Here is a 20,646-nt window from a genome sequence, read left to right on the forward strand (position 1 = left end):
TACCGTGACGTGACATGACGTGACGCAAGAGGTTTAAATTGTGACAAGACATAACATGTTGTTCCGATTACATTTCAGAACCATCGGATCTTTGACGCTGAGCGTTATGTAAATCTGAACGCTTCTTTTTAAAGTGAGTGTGTGTGAGTGTGGCGGGACAAAATATGTCCATTCTTATCGCAAACGATGACGGGTTGAACATACTTCCTGATTGAATTTTCTCCCACATATACAAACCTATACAACAGAAGTACGAAACGTAATAAGCATTGGCGTTGATGGTGGTTTTGATTTATGCCGCGTTTAGCAAATAATATTCAAGTCATATCACGTTTGTGGACTCCAAGTCGCATGTATACCCATTATCGAGGAATCGAACCCGGGTCAATATGAGCAAAATATAAAAAATATATATTAAAAATTAATAAAGTTACTCTAATGTCCAGAAATTGATATCAATTAAAGGTTGTAAAAACCCTTTCCATAATCACAAGAAATCTCACAAATAGATTCCGATAATATCTAATATTACTACCAAATAGTGATGATATGAAGTGTTCCGCGAAAAGGTGAGCGTATCCTGCCCCACCGGTGGCACCCGTCACAAACACATGTAACGTTATTATTCACCCGAGAAACGCGGGAACAAATGGTACAAGTCAAAATAGGGAATTGCTTCGGGCCTGACTTGACTACAATGAGCCTGATTGAACAACGTCTAAGCAAGAGTCGTATGATGCTCTTTGAAATCTTCTGGGAAAGAGCGTGCTGGACTCAAAAGTTGTTGGAACCAAGGGCAGAAGCTGCTGAAATATCGCTCGATATAAAGGGAAAGTTGACTATTGGAGACTTGAAGCTATTCATAGATCTATATATAAAACAAATCAGGTTCACTGGTCCGTTTTTTTTCTTGTTCAGATGGGTACATCAGTGGAAGGGAATTGGCTATTTGACCAATATTGAACTATATCAGATCAATGATGTACCTGAAGCTTACGTTAAAGGCCTTGGCCAAATTACCTTGTTTTGACGTTGCCAATCTGAGCAGAAATCCCGATTCGTACGCATACAGAAACAGTTCAGGAAGGAGGAGAACTCAATAAGTGCCTATGGGGATGTCACCTTTTACTTAATTGTCTTATTCCAATATATCAAATTGATGCCATTTCATCAGTCACATATTGTTTTCTCATTAAACTTCAAGATGACATTTTGCTCTCATTATTGACAATTGTCCTGAACTTCTGAAAATAGACATGTGACTATATCTAGTATTGTCATCACGTTTCGTAACAAATGCCCATAGATCAAGGAATAAACTATTTCCTTAAGTTTGTCAAATGGAATTGTAGTGTGCATAGTTGTTCCTTTCTGAAATTGCACATATTTAAGGAAATCATTTGAGCTTTTGAGAATCCCAATGATATTAATTCCCCTTGTCTCAAGTGCTTTCTGTGAATGTAAAGAAAGTCCTTCCTTGATAGAATTAATCATTACGGTTAATCTTCGAGACAGGAATTGGGTGATACATTAACTGGACCCTGCAGTATAGCTCCTTGTGTATGTTTTTTTTTATGGAGCTACAAAAAACAACGGATATTTCAGGTATTAGAGTCAGGTTATAAACTGTTGGTACTGTTGCCTGTTTTTGTTTGCAGATTGGGACAGAATGGGTTCATTTTGTTTCCTTTCTTTTCAGTTTGTGCTTTCTATACCAATGACAAAATTACGCACTGACCTAATTTTGAAAGACATTCACCAGGTTCATTTTTTCGACAACATCCATAATGATTTTAAAGTTGTGATCCTGATTGGTAGGAATCTGCCATACCTTTAAAGATATTCATGAAGTTCGACTTCACTGATGGTCCATTGTTATGCACACTTGGACAGAATTCATAAGGGGCGGGCGATTTGATATTTATGAGGTGGTGGGGGTACAAAATGGATGAGAATCAATCGCCAAAACATAATCAAAATAATCTGCTGAGCAATGCACGTGCTACCATTGTGATTAATAATTACAACAAATATCGATAATATATTCCGACTATATCACTACCAAATAATGATGATATGAGGTGTAAAAGGTCATCGTATCATGCCCCATCGGTGGCACCCGTCACAAACACGTGCAACGTAAGTATTTACCTGAAAAAAAGCGGTAACAAATGGTACAAGTCACAATAGGGAATTGAATCAGGGACATTTTTATCACTGATTCTTCAAACTTGTCCTCCACATAAAACCGTTTGAGACATGGACAGCTGACACCCTAATCATATATCAAATTGATGCCATCATAGCAGTCACATATTGTTTTCCCATTATCCTCAGATAATATTTGCTTTCATTATTGACAGATTGACCTGAACAAAATGGTCCGGATACAAAATGTCGGCGAATTAATCGCCGAAACACAACCAAAACAATTTACATGCATAAATGATACTATATGAGGAACGATATTATCACTGTGACATCATCAGCTTAGGCAGTCATCGTGACAGTCGCTGGAGCTTGCAGACCACTGCGAGACGTAACGCTGACACTGCAATACTGGTAGAACAGAAATTGGAAAAGAGTAATGTTCACAGGAGAAAGCAGATTCAGGTTTTTCCTAATAGGTGTAAGAATTTGTGTCAACCTCCGACAATGACAATATTGTTGCCTTCAGGATGTCGAACTGTCTGGACGTGACAGCATATGTAGCCCGGCCAGTGCGGCATCATCATCCCTGTCAAGGCGGCATCTGTAGCCAAATCAAAGTGGCATCATTATTCCTGGAATGCAGCATCTGTGACACTGTCAATGCTGCATCATTGGCCCTGTCAATTCAGCACCTGTAACCAAGTTAAGAAAGATCTTTTGATTTTGGAAGGACTCACCACTGGACAGCATTACATTGACCAGTCTCCCTATCCTGTTGTACTACCGTTCTTGCAACAGAACGTTTCAACAAGATAACACAAGACGTCATGTGACTTGCCTTGGTCAGCACGATAACGAGACTAATCACCTTTGGAGTGAGTGAGTGAGTTGGGTTTAACGCTGCTTTTAACAGTATTCCAGTTATATCACGGCGTGTCAGCTTAATGTGGGAGGAAAGCCCGAGGGGATGCAGGTCTCAGACGTTTACCATTTCGGTGAAACCCACGAGCACGGGTATGGTGCTGACAAATCTCGAAACATAATCGGGGCGAACCGTGATTCGAACCCACAATCATAGGTTTCTGGCGTGCCCAAGGGACGTAACTCTGCACAGCGAATCACGGCGCCTTAGACGACTTGGCCACCCTTGCCCCCTATCACCTTTGAGATTTGAAACAGTTCCGAGATTTGGAAAAGTTGTGGGATCACCTTGACCGTCAAATTAGTTCACGACCAGGTCGCCCTTATAACAAAGATCATTTAGCAGAAGAATGGTGTTGAATCCCATTTTTATGATCAGACGTATCACATCTTCTTCTCATCGTCGAAGTTCTGGCGCACGTTGATTACACAATACTGACTGACAATGGTGACATTCTAAAGGATTTAAGGGAGTTCATGTGTTGATTTCAGTCTTGATGGTTGATCGAATACTGAACAACTGACTCCATTCTCCAAACTGGACACAATACTGTCTTTGTTGTTGTTGTTGTTGGCATGACTTGTAATGATGTTGATATATAACTCATGTTCTTTGACAATACAAGTATGTTTCAGTCATATCACAAGTAGAATCAATAACCTTGTCCAAGGATATAACACAGTGACTTAGTGTTACAGGCATACTGTTTATCACGCCCATGTATCGATGTAATAAAATATGGCTTTGCTCACGAAATACTCTGTATTGATGAGGATGGCCATATCGTGGTCGAGACTTATTTTGAAGGGTTAGATTGTGTTTTTCAAGCAGATGGAGGCTGAATGTTTTATTTACACAGAATTATAAGCTGCGTCCGACCCTCTATATTTATGTTTGCGATTGGTAGGAAGCTGTCTTGCTTTGAAAGACACTCAACGGGTAATTTTTTAACAATGATTTAAGAGTTGTGATCCTTATCGATAGGAAGCTGACATATGAATATTTCTGAATGTATGTTCTGTATTTTCAGATACCGTTACATCAACATAATCTGGTTCTGCTCCAACTGGTTCGCCATGAGCAACTCCTGCTACAACCCCTTCATCTACGGCCTTCTCAACGTCAGTACCACGATAATAACATCTCTTTTCATATCAATAACGAGAGTAGGGGGTCCATATCAATAACGGGATGGGGGAGGTACGGTAACACACTCCCTTTAAACAGTTGCTTCCATTAGTCATGTCAGCTTGCCATGGGCATGATCCCTTGTGTGACAGCGCCCTACACGTCCCCTAACTGCGACACTTTGATGTGGGGGTTGGGTGTGGGGTGGTGTCGTCACTTCCTTGTGTATTTAGTTAAGACTAGGGATGGTGCCCCCTCATCTTTAATTGTCACGTCTATAGATAATTAAATTGGCATCCTGCTAAATTGTTGATCCGGACCCTCCGTCCGGAGTAATGACGTTTCGTAATACGCGTGTCGTAGGATGTCAGCAGAGTTTGGTAGAAAACAAATAGCACGTCAGTGATGTGGATTCTAGAACATTTTAACAAAACTTAGTTGACTACTACAGAACTTAATTTTCGCTTTATATAGTCCAATATGCATTGCCAAAACAAAGTCATTGAATCTATTTCTTTTAACAAATGTCTTCAAGTCATGGCGGAAATAGAATTTTCCTTTTGAACAAGTACAGATTAGTATTTCAACGGAATTCCGTAATACCTATGTATTCCTTGATGCCGGACCGCGTGGTTCTAATTTGTACATTTCTGACGATATATTTGCATCATTGCACACTCGATCTGGGAATGGAGTACAAAAAAAATTGCTGTAAAATGTCTTAAACCCTTGGGGTGTTAACTGTCACGATTCTGAAGAACCCGAAATCTTTTGTCAAAGGTGAATCAATAAAAAAAACCGTACATACCAAGGTGGGTGGTTTTTTTAATCCGAGCTTTTCGCTCTTACTGTTAAGCACTTAACTTACATTTTTTTCTAAATAAAAGCGACAAAAACTTTCCATAGCCACAAGGTATTTTCTCTTAACGGAAAAGTCGATTTTCGTTTCTGACTGTGTCATGAACAGGTGTTTGTAAATCACTATGAAATACACGTTTATAACCATTCAGTATGTTCATTTTATAAGGTTCTGTTCATTACAGAGGCGTACATATTTGAATCATTACACTTGCAAACATTAATTTCGTCATTTTGAACACAATGTAGAAATAAGTGCCTTAGCCACGTAAGGATCAGCTGGTCGAAGGTTCGAGTCCCACATTTGCCCCCTTTATGGTCATTGGTCTGTGGGCATTTTCATATCACATGAAGTTGTTATATAAGGGGATACATTCTAGCTCAATCACTCACTTAGATCAATGTAAGTTTTATCTTCGCAGAATGCTCATTCGACTTATTCAAAAAAGCTGCCATATGAATTCAAAAAAGTTTGTATTACATTCCCATAGCACTCTCTTTCTACGCGTTCTCTGGAAATACTATGACGTCATGATTTAATGGCTGACGTCATATTCTTTCATGACATCAAAAGAACCCGCCAGATTAAGAAAATGATCCGAAACCTCAACTACATCAACTTTGTGTGATAAATGTTATTTAATCCAAATATGCTTCTCAAAAGAAATTAAAGAACGCCTCATTCGTTCACATTACTATAATTAATCTGTCATGCCATAACAGAATAACTAAAGTATATATAATGGATGCGATACTAATACTGAATAGAATATGTTCTCAAATTTGGGACATGATACTTACTAAAGAAAGACTTCTAATCCCTTTCAAAACGTTTGTCAACCACTCCGATTTCGGTGCATTTTAAATAACATCGTCCCGTGAAGATCCGGGGTAGAATAGGTCTTCAGCAACCCATGCTTGCCGTAAAAGGCAGCTATGCTTGTCGTAAGAGGCGACTAACGGGATTGGGTGGTCAGTCTCGCTGACTGGTTGATGCATGTCATCGTATCCCAATTGCATGGGTCGATGCTCATGATGTCAATCACTGGATTGTCTGGTCCAGACTCGATTATTTACAGACCGCCGTCATTTAGCTGGACTATTGTTGGGCGTTAAACAACAAATAAACAAACAAAAAATAACATCACTTGAAAACTCTGAACAAATAAATATGGTCTTTCTCTTATTTCCACCAGGAGAAGTTTAAGCGCGAGTTCCGAATCCTCTTCTCCATGTGCCCATGCCAGTGTGCTCAGAAAGAATACAAGAAGGAGTATACGGACTACTACAGTGAGGACGGCAACCAGACGTTCCGACGATGCAGCATGATGAGGAACCCGGCGGTGAGGTACAACTTCAACAGGGACGAGCACAAGCGACTGTCCCGAAGGTCCACGGAAATGACAGAGACATCGCAAATCTGACTAGCACGGGACCGGCGCCATCGAGATATGGCCAAAGCTCTCAATATGTCCAGCGTTTGACATCAAATGTCTATGCTGATTGTGAAGCTTAATGTTCAAGCGTTGTGAATCCGCATAGCCGATGGACACAGATGTTTGGGACAGTGTACAAACATGTGACATCACAGGCGAATCAATGAACATGCTTATATCAAGGCGCTTGTCCCTGCTAGAGATGCTGAGGAATAAGCACAAACTGTTGTTATTCCTGTTTTGTTTAGACTTCAAAATATTAATGTTAAAGGTGTGAGACTATTTCTTCATAACGTAGAAATGAAAGAGAAAAACACTCACAGTTGTAGAGGACGACATGTGGTCATGTAATTTGAGGTCAGGGACCGTCAAATATCTAGGTAACAAGACGCGAAAGTTAGGAGCTAATATACCATAGACGCTGATCTGACTCTGCTTGTGACTCTGATCTGCATCCGACAACCGATTTCAAAAGGAAGTCTAAAGAATTCATGCTGCAGATGTCGGTGCTTGCCATTTAATGCCTAACCCTGGTCAAACTTCTGAGGTTCTCAGATGAGAATTGTGTATACCCATAATCAAACATTCTCTGATGGTTCATGGGGATGCCTGAAGTCATTGTCTCGTAGGACCACAGCCAGGTCACCAACACATCCTTTGGCTCAACTTTGGAGGGATGTGTTCTTTACGGTCCAGTAACGTATACACGGTGAGATTGGTGGTATAGTCATGGACAATGCTTTGAAGTGAGTCAAAAATCGCCTTGATCAAACTCTTTTTCTGATCCAAGTGACAATCAATTACTGGCAAAACTGTGAAAGGATCAAATGTGCGGTACGTGGGAATGGGGAGTCTGATTCAAATCCAAAGGACAAACATAATATGGATGTGTGTAAAAGTTGAACGATCTACCATACTTGTACAGAGAAGTAGAGTACTCACAGAACATGTTGATAGCTTTTACTTGACATGAATATCGACCACATCAAGTGAACCACTTGGGTTGAATACACGTCAATAATGGTGTTTGCTGCTCAAAAACAAAAATCGTGGCAGTGTTAAACACTTAGCCTTTGGGTTGCTATACAAGCATACTAATGGCATTTCCAGTGTTCTGAGGTCCAAATCATGATTGCCTGTAATTATGTGACTCCTCGAACCACATGGTAATTTGACCTAAAATCTGTGCATGATATGCCTCAGGGTGGGATCGATACCAAAGTGTTTTCTTGTGGACAAGTCGTCAAGCTAGAACTCTTAATCTGTGGCTAATGGTCAAAGATCGCTCATTAGGATTTGGCTGTAAGGGTCTCTGTCGTTTGTGTTTGTGTGTTCCAAGGCATGACTTGTGAATGGAGAGTGCGTTTCTCCAATCAGCTGTGAATTTCGTGGACCGATACTCGAAAACGTTTCGTTAGTTATGATTGAACAAGACAGGGCTACGTAACTGGAACATTTCGTCAGGGTGTAACTATGAATTTGATCAATCGAAGAACGCAGTGGATATAAGACACAACAATCATGATTTTACGGTGTATTGTTGTATGATGGAAAAAGTTTGTATGTGAAATACTTAACCGATGGGTTAGCTTGATATGGTGGATTGGTTGCAAAATATACAAATATCAGAATCAATGACAGGTTTCATTTTGTGATTACCAAAGAGGAGCAAAGGTCAAATTTGAGGGCCGGAGGGCGAAGGTCATGGTGTGTGAAATGGGGTTGAGGTTGTCCCATGGGGTCGGGGCAACTTCTCTCTCCATATCATGTCAGATGGACAAAAAAAATTAACTTAAACAAAAAATATTAATTTTAAGATTTTCTAATTTTCCGACCCATTTGTATGCTTTCATTTTCAGGAAGGAACCTCAAACCTATGCTCCTCTAAAGTCAAACACAAATGTTTATTACGCGGCAAGTTTGAAAGAATTGTTAAAGGACATATAACAAACAGTTCACAGAATGATATCACACATTCATATCGACACCATGTACATATAGGACCATCCCAGTTGGAGGCGCATTGGTGAATATCAAAGCTCAACGAGAGATATGAACCCTTCTCAGGGGAAGTATCTCGGTCTCGGATACAAGACTTACGAAGTTCTCATATGACACCTGTTGAAATATGACATGTAAAGTTTCATGCAAGATTACATACTTTAAAATTGGGCTGCATGAAGGCTCGAGATGGGACTTTCCTCGTCGTATTGTGAATATAATATGTAATGAGCCTTTAAACAAATGACTGTATAATATTATGGCTGATGTAATCTTTCCTATAAACATTACATATTCACACATATTTCTATCAGAAATGTAATTTGTATTAGTGATTAGAACCTATCAATATTCTGTGTTTAACTCATGTATGTTTTGCTCGGTTTTCATTGTTATAACCTTGTGTGTATGCTACATATTTGTATGTTGGGATAAATATATATATGACGTAACTTTCATTTCATGGGTTGTGCTGGCATGTGAATTATTTGCATTATTAGATTAAAGCAGTCATGTATTTACTCACTATGATTATGTTGGTATGTAATAATACATAAATGTTTAATTCAATAATAAAGATAAATGATTGATGTCCAGTCAGCGGAACATATGATGTATATGATTACTGAATATGATAATAAATTATTTCAAATTATTGTTTAGTATCTTTGTGAGTAGTGGAATGTCTGGTCATGCATTTTTGTCTGGATTCATCCAAAACACCATGCTGTGGTGACACGGTCACAAATCGGTTAAATAAAAGCGACAAAACCTTTCCATAAGATTAACACTTCTCTGCTAAAAGTGTCATATGTACTATTCAGGCTAGATCAAGAGCATGTGTTGATTAACACTATCAAATAGTGACGTAAGCAGGTGTTCGCGAAAGGGTGATAGTTTCCTGCCCCACCGATGGCATCCGTCACACATCCATGCAAAAGCAAGTCAGTTGTTCACATGAGAAAATACGTGAACATGTGGTACAAGTCAAAATAGAGCATTACAGCAGACATAATTTCTGTCACTTATGCCTCAAATATGGAAATGACAAACACATGTCTGCCATAAAACCTTTTGCAGGGCTTTGAAGGATGTGACCATGATCAACCCTAGGTATCGGAAGGTGGATGGGTGACTGTTTTCGCTAGCTTGACACCTGAATGCAACAAGAGATTCGAGCCTGCCACACGCAGAAACACACGATAGATGTGACGTCTCCTTTGGCGAATGGCTTCATTCGAAATATCCCTCTGTTCACTGGGGGGAAGAATAAGACAGTGATGAGACTGTTAAACTTTCAGCGGCTCATTTAGTTTGGGTTGTATACTCCTAAGGGAGATGACATATTATTATTATTGACCACGCCAGTCGCGACGCGATGACACAGTCAGCCAGGTCAAACCCACTGTGACAAACCTCGCCTCATTTAAATCGTTCATTTTGACAAGCCTTGGTGCTGAGGCCCACTCTGGCTCACCGCGATTTATTAACTATGGGGGCGGTCGGGGAGCCTAGTGGTTAAAGCGTTCGCTCGTCACGCCGAAGACCCGGGTTCGATTCCCGACATGGGTACAATGTGTGAAGCCCATTTTTGATGTCCCCCGCCGTGATATTGCTGGAATATTGCTAAAAGCGGCGAAAAAACCATATTCACTCACTCACTATTAACTATGTCTGAGATTCTTTTATGGCCCAACAGAGTGTTCGACATCCTTCTTTAAATTTTGACAGAAAACCTTCAAATGTTCAACAAATATGCTCATCGAGTGATATTTAAATCTTACTCTCAGTCGCTAAATATGAACCTTCAGACAGCACGACATGAAATTTCCATCATTGTTCACAAAGTACATGAACTAGTCTATCTGGTATTAAGTGACAAAACAAGTTCAAACGTCATAGTACCAGGTGTTCGCGAAAAGGTGAAAGTATCCTGCCCCACAGGTTGGACCCATTACAAACACATGCAAAGGTAAGTGAATTGTTCACCTGACAAATTACGAAAACATACGGAACAATGTAAATATATATTGTCAATGCAAGAGAAAGCCAGTCTAGAATATCCACCGAAACAGATCCCCTTTGGCTTAAAGGGCAAAACAGCTGTGAAAATTATACATATGGACCACTGAAAATCAATTATGAAAACAGGTGTTCGCGAAAAGGGTAAACATTGCCTGCCCTACCGGTAGCACCTGCCACTAACACAAGTCAAAATAGGGAATTGCATCGGACATTATTTTGGTCACTGATGCGTCAAATTTGGAAATGTTCTCTACATGTCGACCGGGAAAAAAACTTAAAACTTGCGAAATGTTGATCACCAAAGGCTGGAGCTGCTGCAACATTGCTCGACATTGAGCGAAAGTTGACTATTTGGAACTTGAAGTCATCCCACTTGTCACACAATTATATGGAGAGAGAATTTATGTGACTCTGAATCTTTATTTACAGATCAAAACATGAGACAGACGAGGGGGTCTCACTGGTCTCCTTTATTTCGAGTTCTGGTGGGGACATCAGATGAATGGAATCGTCTATTTGGCGGTTTTTAAACGAAAAGAAACGAACTTCAGCAAATATGTCTTAAGACGTTTTTGACACGTTAGGATTATGTTACTATATGTGAAACAAGTGCACGATAATAATGCTATAAGTGAAACAAGTGCACGGTAATAATGCTATATGTGAAACAAGTGCAAGATAATAATGCTATTTGTGAATCAATATGATAATGCTATATTTGAAATAAGTGCAAGATAATAATGCTATTTGTGAAACAATATGATAATGCTATATGTGAAATAGTGCAAGATAATAATGCTATATGTGAAACAAGTGCAAGATTATAATGCTATATGTGAAACAAGTACAAGATAATAATGCTGTATTTTAGTTTTTAGTCGTATAAATAAAAGCGACAAAATCGTTTCAACAATCATAAGAAATCTCTTAGTCTATTGTACGATTCCGACCACGTCACAAATGTTATATATGGGATTACACTTTCTTAGTAAAGTACAAATTCTAGTACTTTTGGGGGTTGCATCTCGTCTGAGATTCGAACCCACACTCTCAGAGTGAGGCACCTAATCGTAAGCACACAAAGTCTAACGAACGATCTAACGCACTCAGCCACAGAGACTTCTACAAAAGTCCAACAACTGGTAGTCAAGATCACATATTGGGCCTCACTGATAAGTATCGCTGAACGTTCACAACACAACATGGTTCCCTTTATATTACAATCTGTTAGTTTCGGTGGCCCGAACTTGGTCAGTATTTCTCATCCTTAGTAATAGTAAAGGGAGTTGTTTTAAATAAATGTTTGGATGTTACGTAAAATATGAAACACTTTCACTTAGAAGAAACCAAGTCGAACGTAAGCATACAATCCCTCATCCACATTTATAAAACATCTTACAAATATTACTCTTGCGCTTCCCAGGTGGATAATTCTATACTTTTTATTAATTTTATGTATACACTGAAAGGCAAAGAAAGTCGTAGCCGGATTGTGGAAGGGATACTGTTAGAGCACAGTCAATATATTTATTACCATCAGAAAACGAAGCTTTGCGAATACATTTCATTTGTTGTACACAATAAATTTTTGTTTGTTGTTTTACTCCGCACTCAGCAATGTTCCAGCAAAAAGACGACGGTCTGTAAATTATCGAGTCTGGACTAGACGATCCAGTGGTTGATATCATAAGCATCGACCCACGCAATTGGGATATGACGGCATGCATCAACCAAGTCAGCAAGCCTGAAAACCCGATCCCGTTACTCGCCTATTACGACAAACATGGGTTGCTGAAGACCAATCGTAATCCGGATCTTCACGGGTGTTCAACAATACAAAGAGACAAGACAGTGAAATAAAGTTGAAGGGTTGCTTCAGAATAGCACGGAAATCAAAAGATTCCTCAATGTGAAAATAAGTCCTACCACCTGTAAGTGCCAGCGCACAGTCCCCTCACACACTGGTCACTGGTGTTAGAGGGTAGAACAGGTCTTCAGCAACCCATGCTTGCCGTAAAATGCGACTATGCTTGTCGTAAAAGGCGACTAACGGGATCGGGTGGTCAGGCTCGCTGACTTGGTTGATGCATGTCATCGTATCCCAATTGCGTGGATCGATGCTCATGATATCAATCACTGGATTGTCTGGTCCAGACTCGATTATTTACAGACTGCCGTCATATAGCTGGAATATTGCTGAGTGCGACGTTAAACAACAAACAACATCAGACCCGACTGAAACTGAACATGGATTAATATGAACGTTATGAGACAAACTAAGGCTAGATGAGCTGCTGATGACGGGGATTTCCCGATGCAATACACGACAGTATGGGGCTTTGTGATTTCGCTTGGCGAGTAGGGCATTCTCTGTATTTTCGAATGGACGCTTCCTTTCCGTGACCCGATAAATACATGATATGTCTGACTTCAAAGCCCTTTTGACGTTATTTTTAAACTTTGAGGAATTCCCCTTAAAGTAGTTCTGTATCTCGCCTCTCGACTGGGGGCGGTCGGGTGGTTAAAAGCGTTCGCTCGTCACGCCGAAGACCCGGGTTCGATTCCCGACATGGGTACAATGTGTGAAGCCCATTTTTGGTGTCCCCCGCCGTGATATTGCTGGAATATTGCTAAAAGCAGCGTAAAACCATACTCACTCACTCCTGTCGACTGATAGCGTGATCACGCGACATACTGACGTTCATCGGGACAGTTGGAATGGTAGTGTTCATCGAGGCGAGGTGTACCCCCACTCTCAATATTTTAAAATTCATACCTATTTTTTGTTGTGCACGGAATATTGTGTCTTTAAAATATTGTTCGTCGTTATATTTTTGTCCCCGAGTCATATCACTAACTTTCTTATGAATATGGAAAGGGTTTTGTCGCTTTTATTTACATGAACCAAGTCGATTTGTCTGCTGGTGGACATTTCGTCCCTGAGATACATCATTAACTTGGCAGCATTTAACAAAAAACAAATGTTGAACGAACAAAATAGCCGATATTTCTTATGAATATGGAAAGGTTGTGCCGCTTTTATGTCCTATACTCTGTGAGAGTTGGCGTTTGAAGGTTCATGTATTCATACAATGTTACGTATCCATTGCTGCCCGATGTAATATACAGGGAATAACACGAGCTGGGTACAGATGCAAAGAAAACTGCCTTTCGGCCCACTCGGCTTCTATTAACCACACCTCGGACTGCAATGTAGTCGTCATGCAGTATGCATGAATCCATTGAAAACATTGAAGCTTTTTATGGATAAAAGAAATTAGGTATAAACGTTCACATAACGTTCGTGGGGCTCGAGTGGCTCAGTTGTCTCAGGCGCCGAAATTCGCTTGTCAGAGTTACGTCCCGTGGGCACGTCAGAAACAAATGATCGTGGGTTCGAATCCCTGTTCGCCATTATTATGTTTCTTGGTTTGTCAGCACCATACCCGTGCTCAGGGGTTTCACCAAAATGGTAAACGTTTCCGAACCTGCATCCCGTGTTCCTCCCATATTAAGATGACAAGACCTGATATAACGGACCTGAAATAATATTATCAGCGTCGTTAAACCCAACTCACTCACTCATGTAACGTTCAAGACTGCTGCCAGATCGTGTTGTGTAATATGATTGTCACGGGAACCAGTGAAACTAGTGGATCAAATATCAATGTGGATTCTGTCAATGCTGACCGTGTTTTTTGTCGCATTTTTTCTCAAATAAACCGTCCGACCCAACATCACTCCAAATACAGAAGCATATTTAGATACACAAATCTATTTTATATTTATTTCAACCTACCAAAAAAGAAAAAAACAATTAAGTCCAAGCAATGTGTATTGAGTAATGTTTGTATTTGTAAAAACCCAAACTGACAAACGCCAATGTTGTTGCAGTGTGTGTATTAATAAATAATCCACAGTCAAAGGGTTTGTGGATTCAGTTGCCCTGTCGGATATACCGTGTATATCTAACCGGATATACCGTGTATATCTAACTGGATATACCATGTATATCAAACTGGATATACCGTGTCCGGGTACTCGCACATTTTATCAACTCCGTATCCCGATCCCAGACTGGATTGAATCAAGTCGAGTTAGTGTAAAACCAGATTGTGATTGGAAATCCATTCATACCGCCGATACCATAGGAGACACAAGCGTGACAACGTAAACATGAGATGACTGAGAGCTGACATGGAACTAGACATCAAAGGTTTCTAAACTAAAAGTCTTCCTCACATTTAAAACTCTACCATACTACATAAACTCGTAAAGTGACCTCATTACCTCTGACCCTTTAAATTGTGGTTCATCTGTATGAGGGGCGGTCGGGTAGCCTAGTGGTTAAAGCGTTCGCTCGTCACGCCGAAGACCCGGGTTCGATTCCCGACATGGGTACAATGTGTGATGCCCATTTGTGGTGTCCCCCGCCGTGATATTGTTGGAATATTGCTAAAAGCGGCGTAAAACCATACTCACTCACTCATCTGTATGATCTCTATTCGAACTATGACAGACGCATTCTACCACGTCCGATAATGTCCGAAAGTATAAAAGCTATCTATCAATATTGGTTGGACATATTTTTCATTATTTCACAATCTTTGTTGCCACGTCAGAAATGAAACTTATACCTTTGTTTTCAGAGATGTAAAAGTTTATAACGATTGGGGATGATAAATCACACATGTTTGATAAACAAAATCGCCATAAGAACGTTATGTTTGAAGAATTGCGTTTAAAATACTAAACCGAACTTGATATTTTCCGTTTTTGTCACATAACTTAAAGGGTGTCCTGTTTCATACATCGATCCCAATTGCGTTGATTGATGCTCATGATATCAATCACTGGTTTGTCTGGTCCAGACTCGATTATATACAGACCACCGCCATATAGCTGGAATATTTCTGAGTGTGGCGTAAAACAACAAACCGATGCTGTTTCATATACGTTCACATGTTTTATTTTGTTTTATATCTATAAGGATGTTAGTTGTTATAAACATAACATTAGGAAAAAACAAAAGTTCACTATGCTTATGAAGACCAAATACAACTCAGCGGAAGAAATATGTCTCTGAAATATACTCTACAAATGGTAAAGTATCTTCAACGAGTAATAAACATGTGGTTGATTTTTTATTTTCAAGACCCAAGCAAGGAATACGAGTGCGTGGAGACTTTCTTTCTACACGCCTCCCCTTGATCTATCTTTTCTCCCCACCTCCCCTTGATCTATCTTTTCTCCCCACCTCCCCTTGGTCTATCTTTTCTCAACACCTCCCCTCGGTCTATCTTTTCTACCCACCTCCCCTCGGTCTATCTTTTCTACCCACCTCCCCTTGGTCTATCTTTTCTCAACACCTCCCCTTGGTCTATCTTTTCTACCCACCTCCCCTCGGTCTATCTTTTCTACCCACCTCCCCTCGGTCTATCTTTTCTCAACACCTCCCCTTGGTCTATCTTTTCTACCCACCTCCCCTCGGTCTATCTTTTCTACCCACCTCCCCTTGGTCTATCTTTTCTACCCACCTCACCTTGATGTATCTTTTCTACCCACCTCCCCTTGGTCTATCTTTTCTACCCACCTCCCCTTGGTCTATCTTTTCTACCCACCTCCCCTTGGTCTATCTTTTCTACCCACCTCCCCTCGGTCTATCTTTTCTACCCACCTCCCCTCGGTCTATCTTTTCTCAACACCTCCCCTTGGTCTATCTTTTCTACCCACCTCCCCTCGGTCTATCTTTTCTACCCACCTCCCCTTGGTCTATCTTTTCTACCCACCTCCCCTCGTTCTATCTTTTCTACCCACCTCCCCTTGGTCTATCTTTTCTACCAAACCTCACCTTGGTGTATCTTTTCTACCCACCTCCCCTTGGTCTATCTTTTCTACCCACCTCACCTTGGTGTATCTTTTCTACCCACCTCCCCTTGGTCTATCTTTTCTACCCACCTCACCTTGGTGTATCTTTTCTACCCACCTCCCCTTGGTCTATCTTTTCTACCCACCTCACCTTGGTCTATCTTTTCTACCCACCTCCCCTTGGTCTATCTTTTCTACCCACCTCACCTTGGTGTATCTTTTTTCAACAGCTCCCCTCGGTCTATCTTTTCTACCCACCTCACCTTGGTCTATCTTTTCTACCCACCTCACCTCGGTCTATCTTTTCTCCCCACCTCCCCTTGATCTGTCTTTTCTCCCCACCTCCCCTTGGTCTATATTTTCTCAACACCTCCCCTCGGTCTATCTTTTCTACCCACCTCCCCTTGGTCTATCTTTTCTCAACACCTCCCCTCGGTCTATCTTTTCTACCAACCTCCCCTCGGTCTATCTTTTCTACCCACCTCCCCTTGGTCTATCTTTTCTACCCACCTCACCTTGATGTATCTTTTCTACCCACCTCCCCTTGGTCTATCTTTTCTACCCACCTCACCTTGGTGTATCTTTTCTACCCACCTCCCCTTGGTCTATCTTTTCTACCCACTTCCCCTTGGTCTATCTTTTCTACCCACCTCCCCTTGGTCTATCTTTTCTACCCACCTCCCCTTGGTCTATCTTTTCTACCCACCTCACCTCGGTCTATCTTTTCTACCCACCTCCCCTAAGTCTATCTTTTCTACCCACCTCCCCTTGGTCTATCTTTTCTACCCACCTCCCCTTGGTCTATCTTTTCTACCCACCTCCCCTCGGTCTATCTTTTCTACCCACATCCCCTTGGTCTATCTTTTCTCAACACCTCCCCTTGGTCTATCTTTTCTTCCCACCTCCCCTTGGTCTATCTTTTCTACCCACCTCACCTTGGTCTATCTTTTCTACCCACCTCCCCTCGGTCTATCTTTTCTACCCACCTCCCCTTGGTCTATCTTTTCTACCCACCTCACCTTGGTGTATCTTTTCTACCCACCTCCCCTTGGTCTATCTTTTCTACCCACCTCACCTTGGTGTATCTTTTCTACCCACCTCCCCTTGGTCTATCTTTTCTACCCACCTCACCTTGGTGTATCTTTTCTACCCACCTCCCCTTGGTCTATCTTTTGTACCCACCTCACCTTGGTCTATCTTTTCTACCCACCTCCCCTTGGTCTATCTTTTGTACCCACCTCACCTTGGTCTATCTTTTCTACCCACCTCACCTTGGTGTATCTTTTTTCAACATCTCCCCTCGGTCTATCTTTTCTACCCACCTCACCTTGGTCTATCTTTTCTACCCACCTCCCCTTGGTCTATCTTTTCTCAACACCTCCCCTTGGTCTATCTTTTCTACCCACCTCCACTCGGTCTATCTTTTCTCCCCATCTTCCCTCTGTCTATCTTTTCTCCCCACCTCCCCTCGGTCTATTTTTTCTCCCCGCCCACCTCAGTCTATCTTTTCTCCCCACCTCACCTTGGTGTATCTTTTCTTCCCACCTCCCCTCGGCCTTTCCTTTCTACCCACCTCCCCTCGGTCTATTTTTCTCCCCACCTCCCCTCGGTCTATCCTTTCTACCCATCTTCCCTCGGTCTATCTTTTCTCCTCGCCCACCTCAGTCTATCTTTTCTCCCCACCTCACCTTGGTCTATCCTTTCTCCCACCTCAACTTGGTCTATCTTTTCTCCCACGTCACCTTGGTCTATTTTTTCTACCTATCTGCCCTCGGTCTATCCTTTCTCCCCACCTCCCCTCGATCTATATTTTCTCCCCACCTCACCTTGGTCTGTCTTTTCTCCCCACCTCCCCTCGATCTATATTTTCTCCCCACCTCACCTTGGTCTATATTTTCTCCCACCTCACCTTGGTCTATCCTTTCTCCCACCTCACCTTGGTCTATCTTTTCTCCCACGTCACCTTGGCCTATTTTTTCTACCCATCTGCCCTCGGTCTATCTTTTCTACAAATCTGCCCTAGGTCTATCGTTTGTACCCACCTCCCCTCTGACTATCTTTTCTTCCCATCTTCTCTCGGTCTATCTTTTCTTCCCACCTTCTCTCGGTCTATCTTTTCTACCCCACCTCCCTCTGTCTATCTTTTCTCCCCCACCTCCCTCGGTCTATCTTTTCTCCCCCACCTCCCTCGGCTTCTCTTTTCTTTCCATCTTAACTCGGTCTCTCTTTTCTACCAATTTCCCATCTTTCTACCCAACTTCCAATCGTTCTGTATTTTATACCCATTGTGTCCCACCTTCTGTCTTTCTGACCATCTCCCCTCTCGGTCTGTCTTTTCTACCCCTATTCCCCCTCTATCTACCCATATCCCAATGGGACTATCTCGCCCACTCATCTCGCGCTCCGAGACATATGTTCGTATATTGTAATCACGCATTTCGTGCATTGAGATGACCCTTCCATAATCTTCTGTCAAGCAATACGAATGTTGAAACATACGTGTTCTTCAATCTCTTAACGGTTAAAGAGATTCCAAAATCCGTGCACACTGTTAATTTCATGTCTATTTTTATTAAGCGTCGAGAGACGTTTTCATCTTTCAAATAATGATTTTACGTTGATGAAGCCAGGACACCTAGGGGTGCCCGTATCAGAGCCTCCCATCCTTCCACATGACAGACACCAACATTGTAGTTGAGGTATTTGCTGCTTTCAGAAGCACGCTCAGCGCCACTGGCACCGGTTTGTGCATCAGTGCGTATGGGTATATTACCTTCAGGAGTATCATGTGCATGACGTGAGCTCATCTGCTACTGGTGGCGCTTTGGACTTATTGCATGAAGCAAACTTTAAGAATATCATTTCATCAATTTAACATTTTGATGAAGGCATATTGATGCGAGGTGGGCGGGGAGATAGGATGGATATTTATCAAGTATTTAGTCTCACTGAGATCGCTGCGAATAGCTACAAGTTTGTTGATGCGGCGTTAAACAGTAATCACTCACTCACGCTGTCATCGAAATTATTACTGTGTTGGCAGAGTAACTGGGGCTCGTATTGGACGCATTCAAAAGCAAATCAGTTCAACGTAAGAATGGTTGCCATTTCACGGGTCTATTCACGGACACATTGATATTGATATACGCATGTGGACTAAGGCCAGGTTCACACAGCGCTACGACACGAAAAGTGAAAACGTCGGATTACTATCCTCAATGATCTGGAATATCCTATCATTGTCTGAACGCAGTCGTATACGTTCGTAACAGTCCTACGGATCTGGAAAGGTCCAGAGGGGCCGGCCAAGCACTCCCGCCAGTATGGTGCGTCCCGTAACATTCGGGAAACTCAGCCGATTTTGTCTAGTCGGATTACAATCGTGACTATGTCGTGACAGATTCTGCTGTATCGGATCAAAATCGTAACAATGTCCTGTGTTGTCTGGACCGTGTCCTGTGGATCGGGATGAACGGGCATAAATTGTTCATTGCCGTTTCTTTTTGATTGAGTCCACATTACGCCCAGATCTTGCCGAATGCGAACCGTCTTTGTCGGTTCACTGTCCGGCCACTGTCGGATCTCTGTCGGATCGAATTCGGGAGAATCAGGACGCTGTCGGGACAGATTCGGTCGTTTTTTACCATGCGGAAGATACAAATCGGATCAGATTCGGATTAAGAACGGGAGAATCGGGACGAATTCGGCTGGAAACGGCTGAATCGGGACGCTTCCTGACCAATATCTGATTGCTTGTGAATTTCCCGCCACGAATCACAGGATCTTGATCATACTTTTGACAAATTTTAATCGGGAATGGTCCTATCAAGGGCGGCAGTAAAAATCCTGAATGTGTGACTGAGCCCTAAAGGAGGGTCACTCCTATGCAAATACCTATTTTGACTTGTACCATGCATACTCGTGTTTGTTCAAGTTAATGCTTTACTTGACTTTGCATGTGTTTGTGACATATATTGGCGATGGGTCAATATACGCTCGCCTGGTTTCATCCTTATGTAAAAGTGGTTCATAACAGGTGCTCATGACATAGATAGTCTGAATCGTACAATGGAACCTACTTTCAGAATGTTCTTTGTCGCTTTATTACCGAAAATGTAAATTGTGTGTAGTGTACCATTGATGCTAGCTGCGTTTACCGCATGCCTTCGTGCGTTCATCATTTATCATCAGCTCGTTTTTATTTATCACTCCTGGGCGCAGCGGATCGACCTGTTAAAAAGTCTGCCAATTTCCGCT

General features: G+C 41.6%; 1 protein-coding gene across 1 annotated transcript in view; it reads left to right on the forward strand.

The window, feature by feature from the left end:
* LOC124139313 (tachykinin-like peptides receptor 99D) overlaps window positions 1-9,151 on the forward strand; it is a 135,753-nt gene extending 126,602 nt beyond the window's left edge. The window contains exons 4-5 of the mRNA XM_046506300.2: window positions 4,104-4,194; window positions 6,256-9,151. Coding sequence (XP_046362256.1) covers window positions 4,104-4,194; window positions 6,256-6,483 — 319 coding nt within the window. The 3' untranslated portion in view covers window positions 6,484-9,151. The remainder of the gene's footprint in view (window positions 1-4,103; window positions 4,195-6,255) is intronic.
* The last annotated feature ends 11,495 nt before the right edge of the window (window positions 9,152-20,646 follow it).

This window comes from Haliotis rufescens, unplaced genomic scaffold (genome assembly GCF_023055435.1).
Source record: "Haliotis rufescens isolate VD_foot unplaced genomic scaffold, xgHalRufe1.0.p SCAF_8, whole genome shotgun sequence".
Lineage (NCBI taxonomy): Eukaryota > Metazoa > Mollusca > Gastropoda > Lepetellida > Haliotidae > Haliotis > Haliotis rufescens.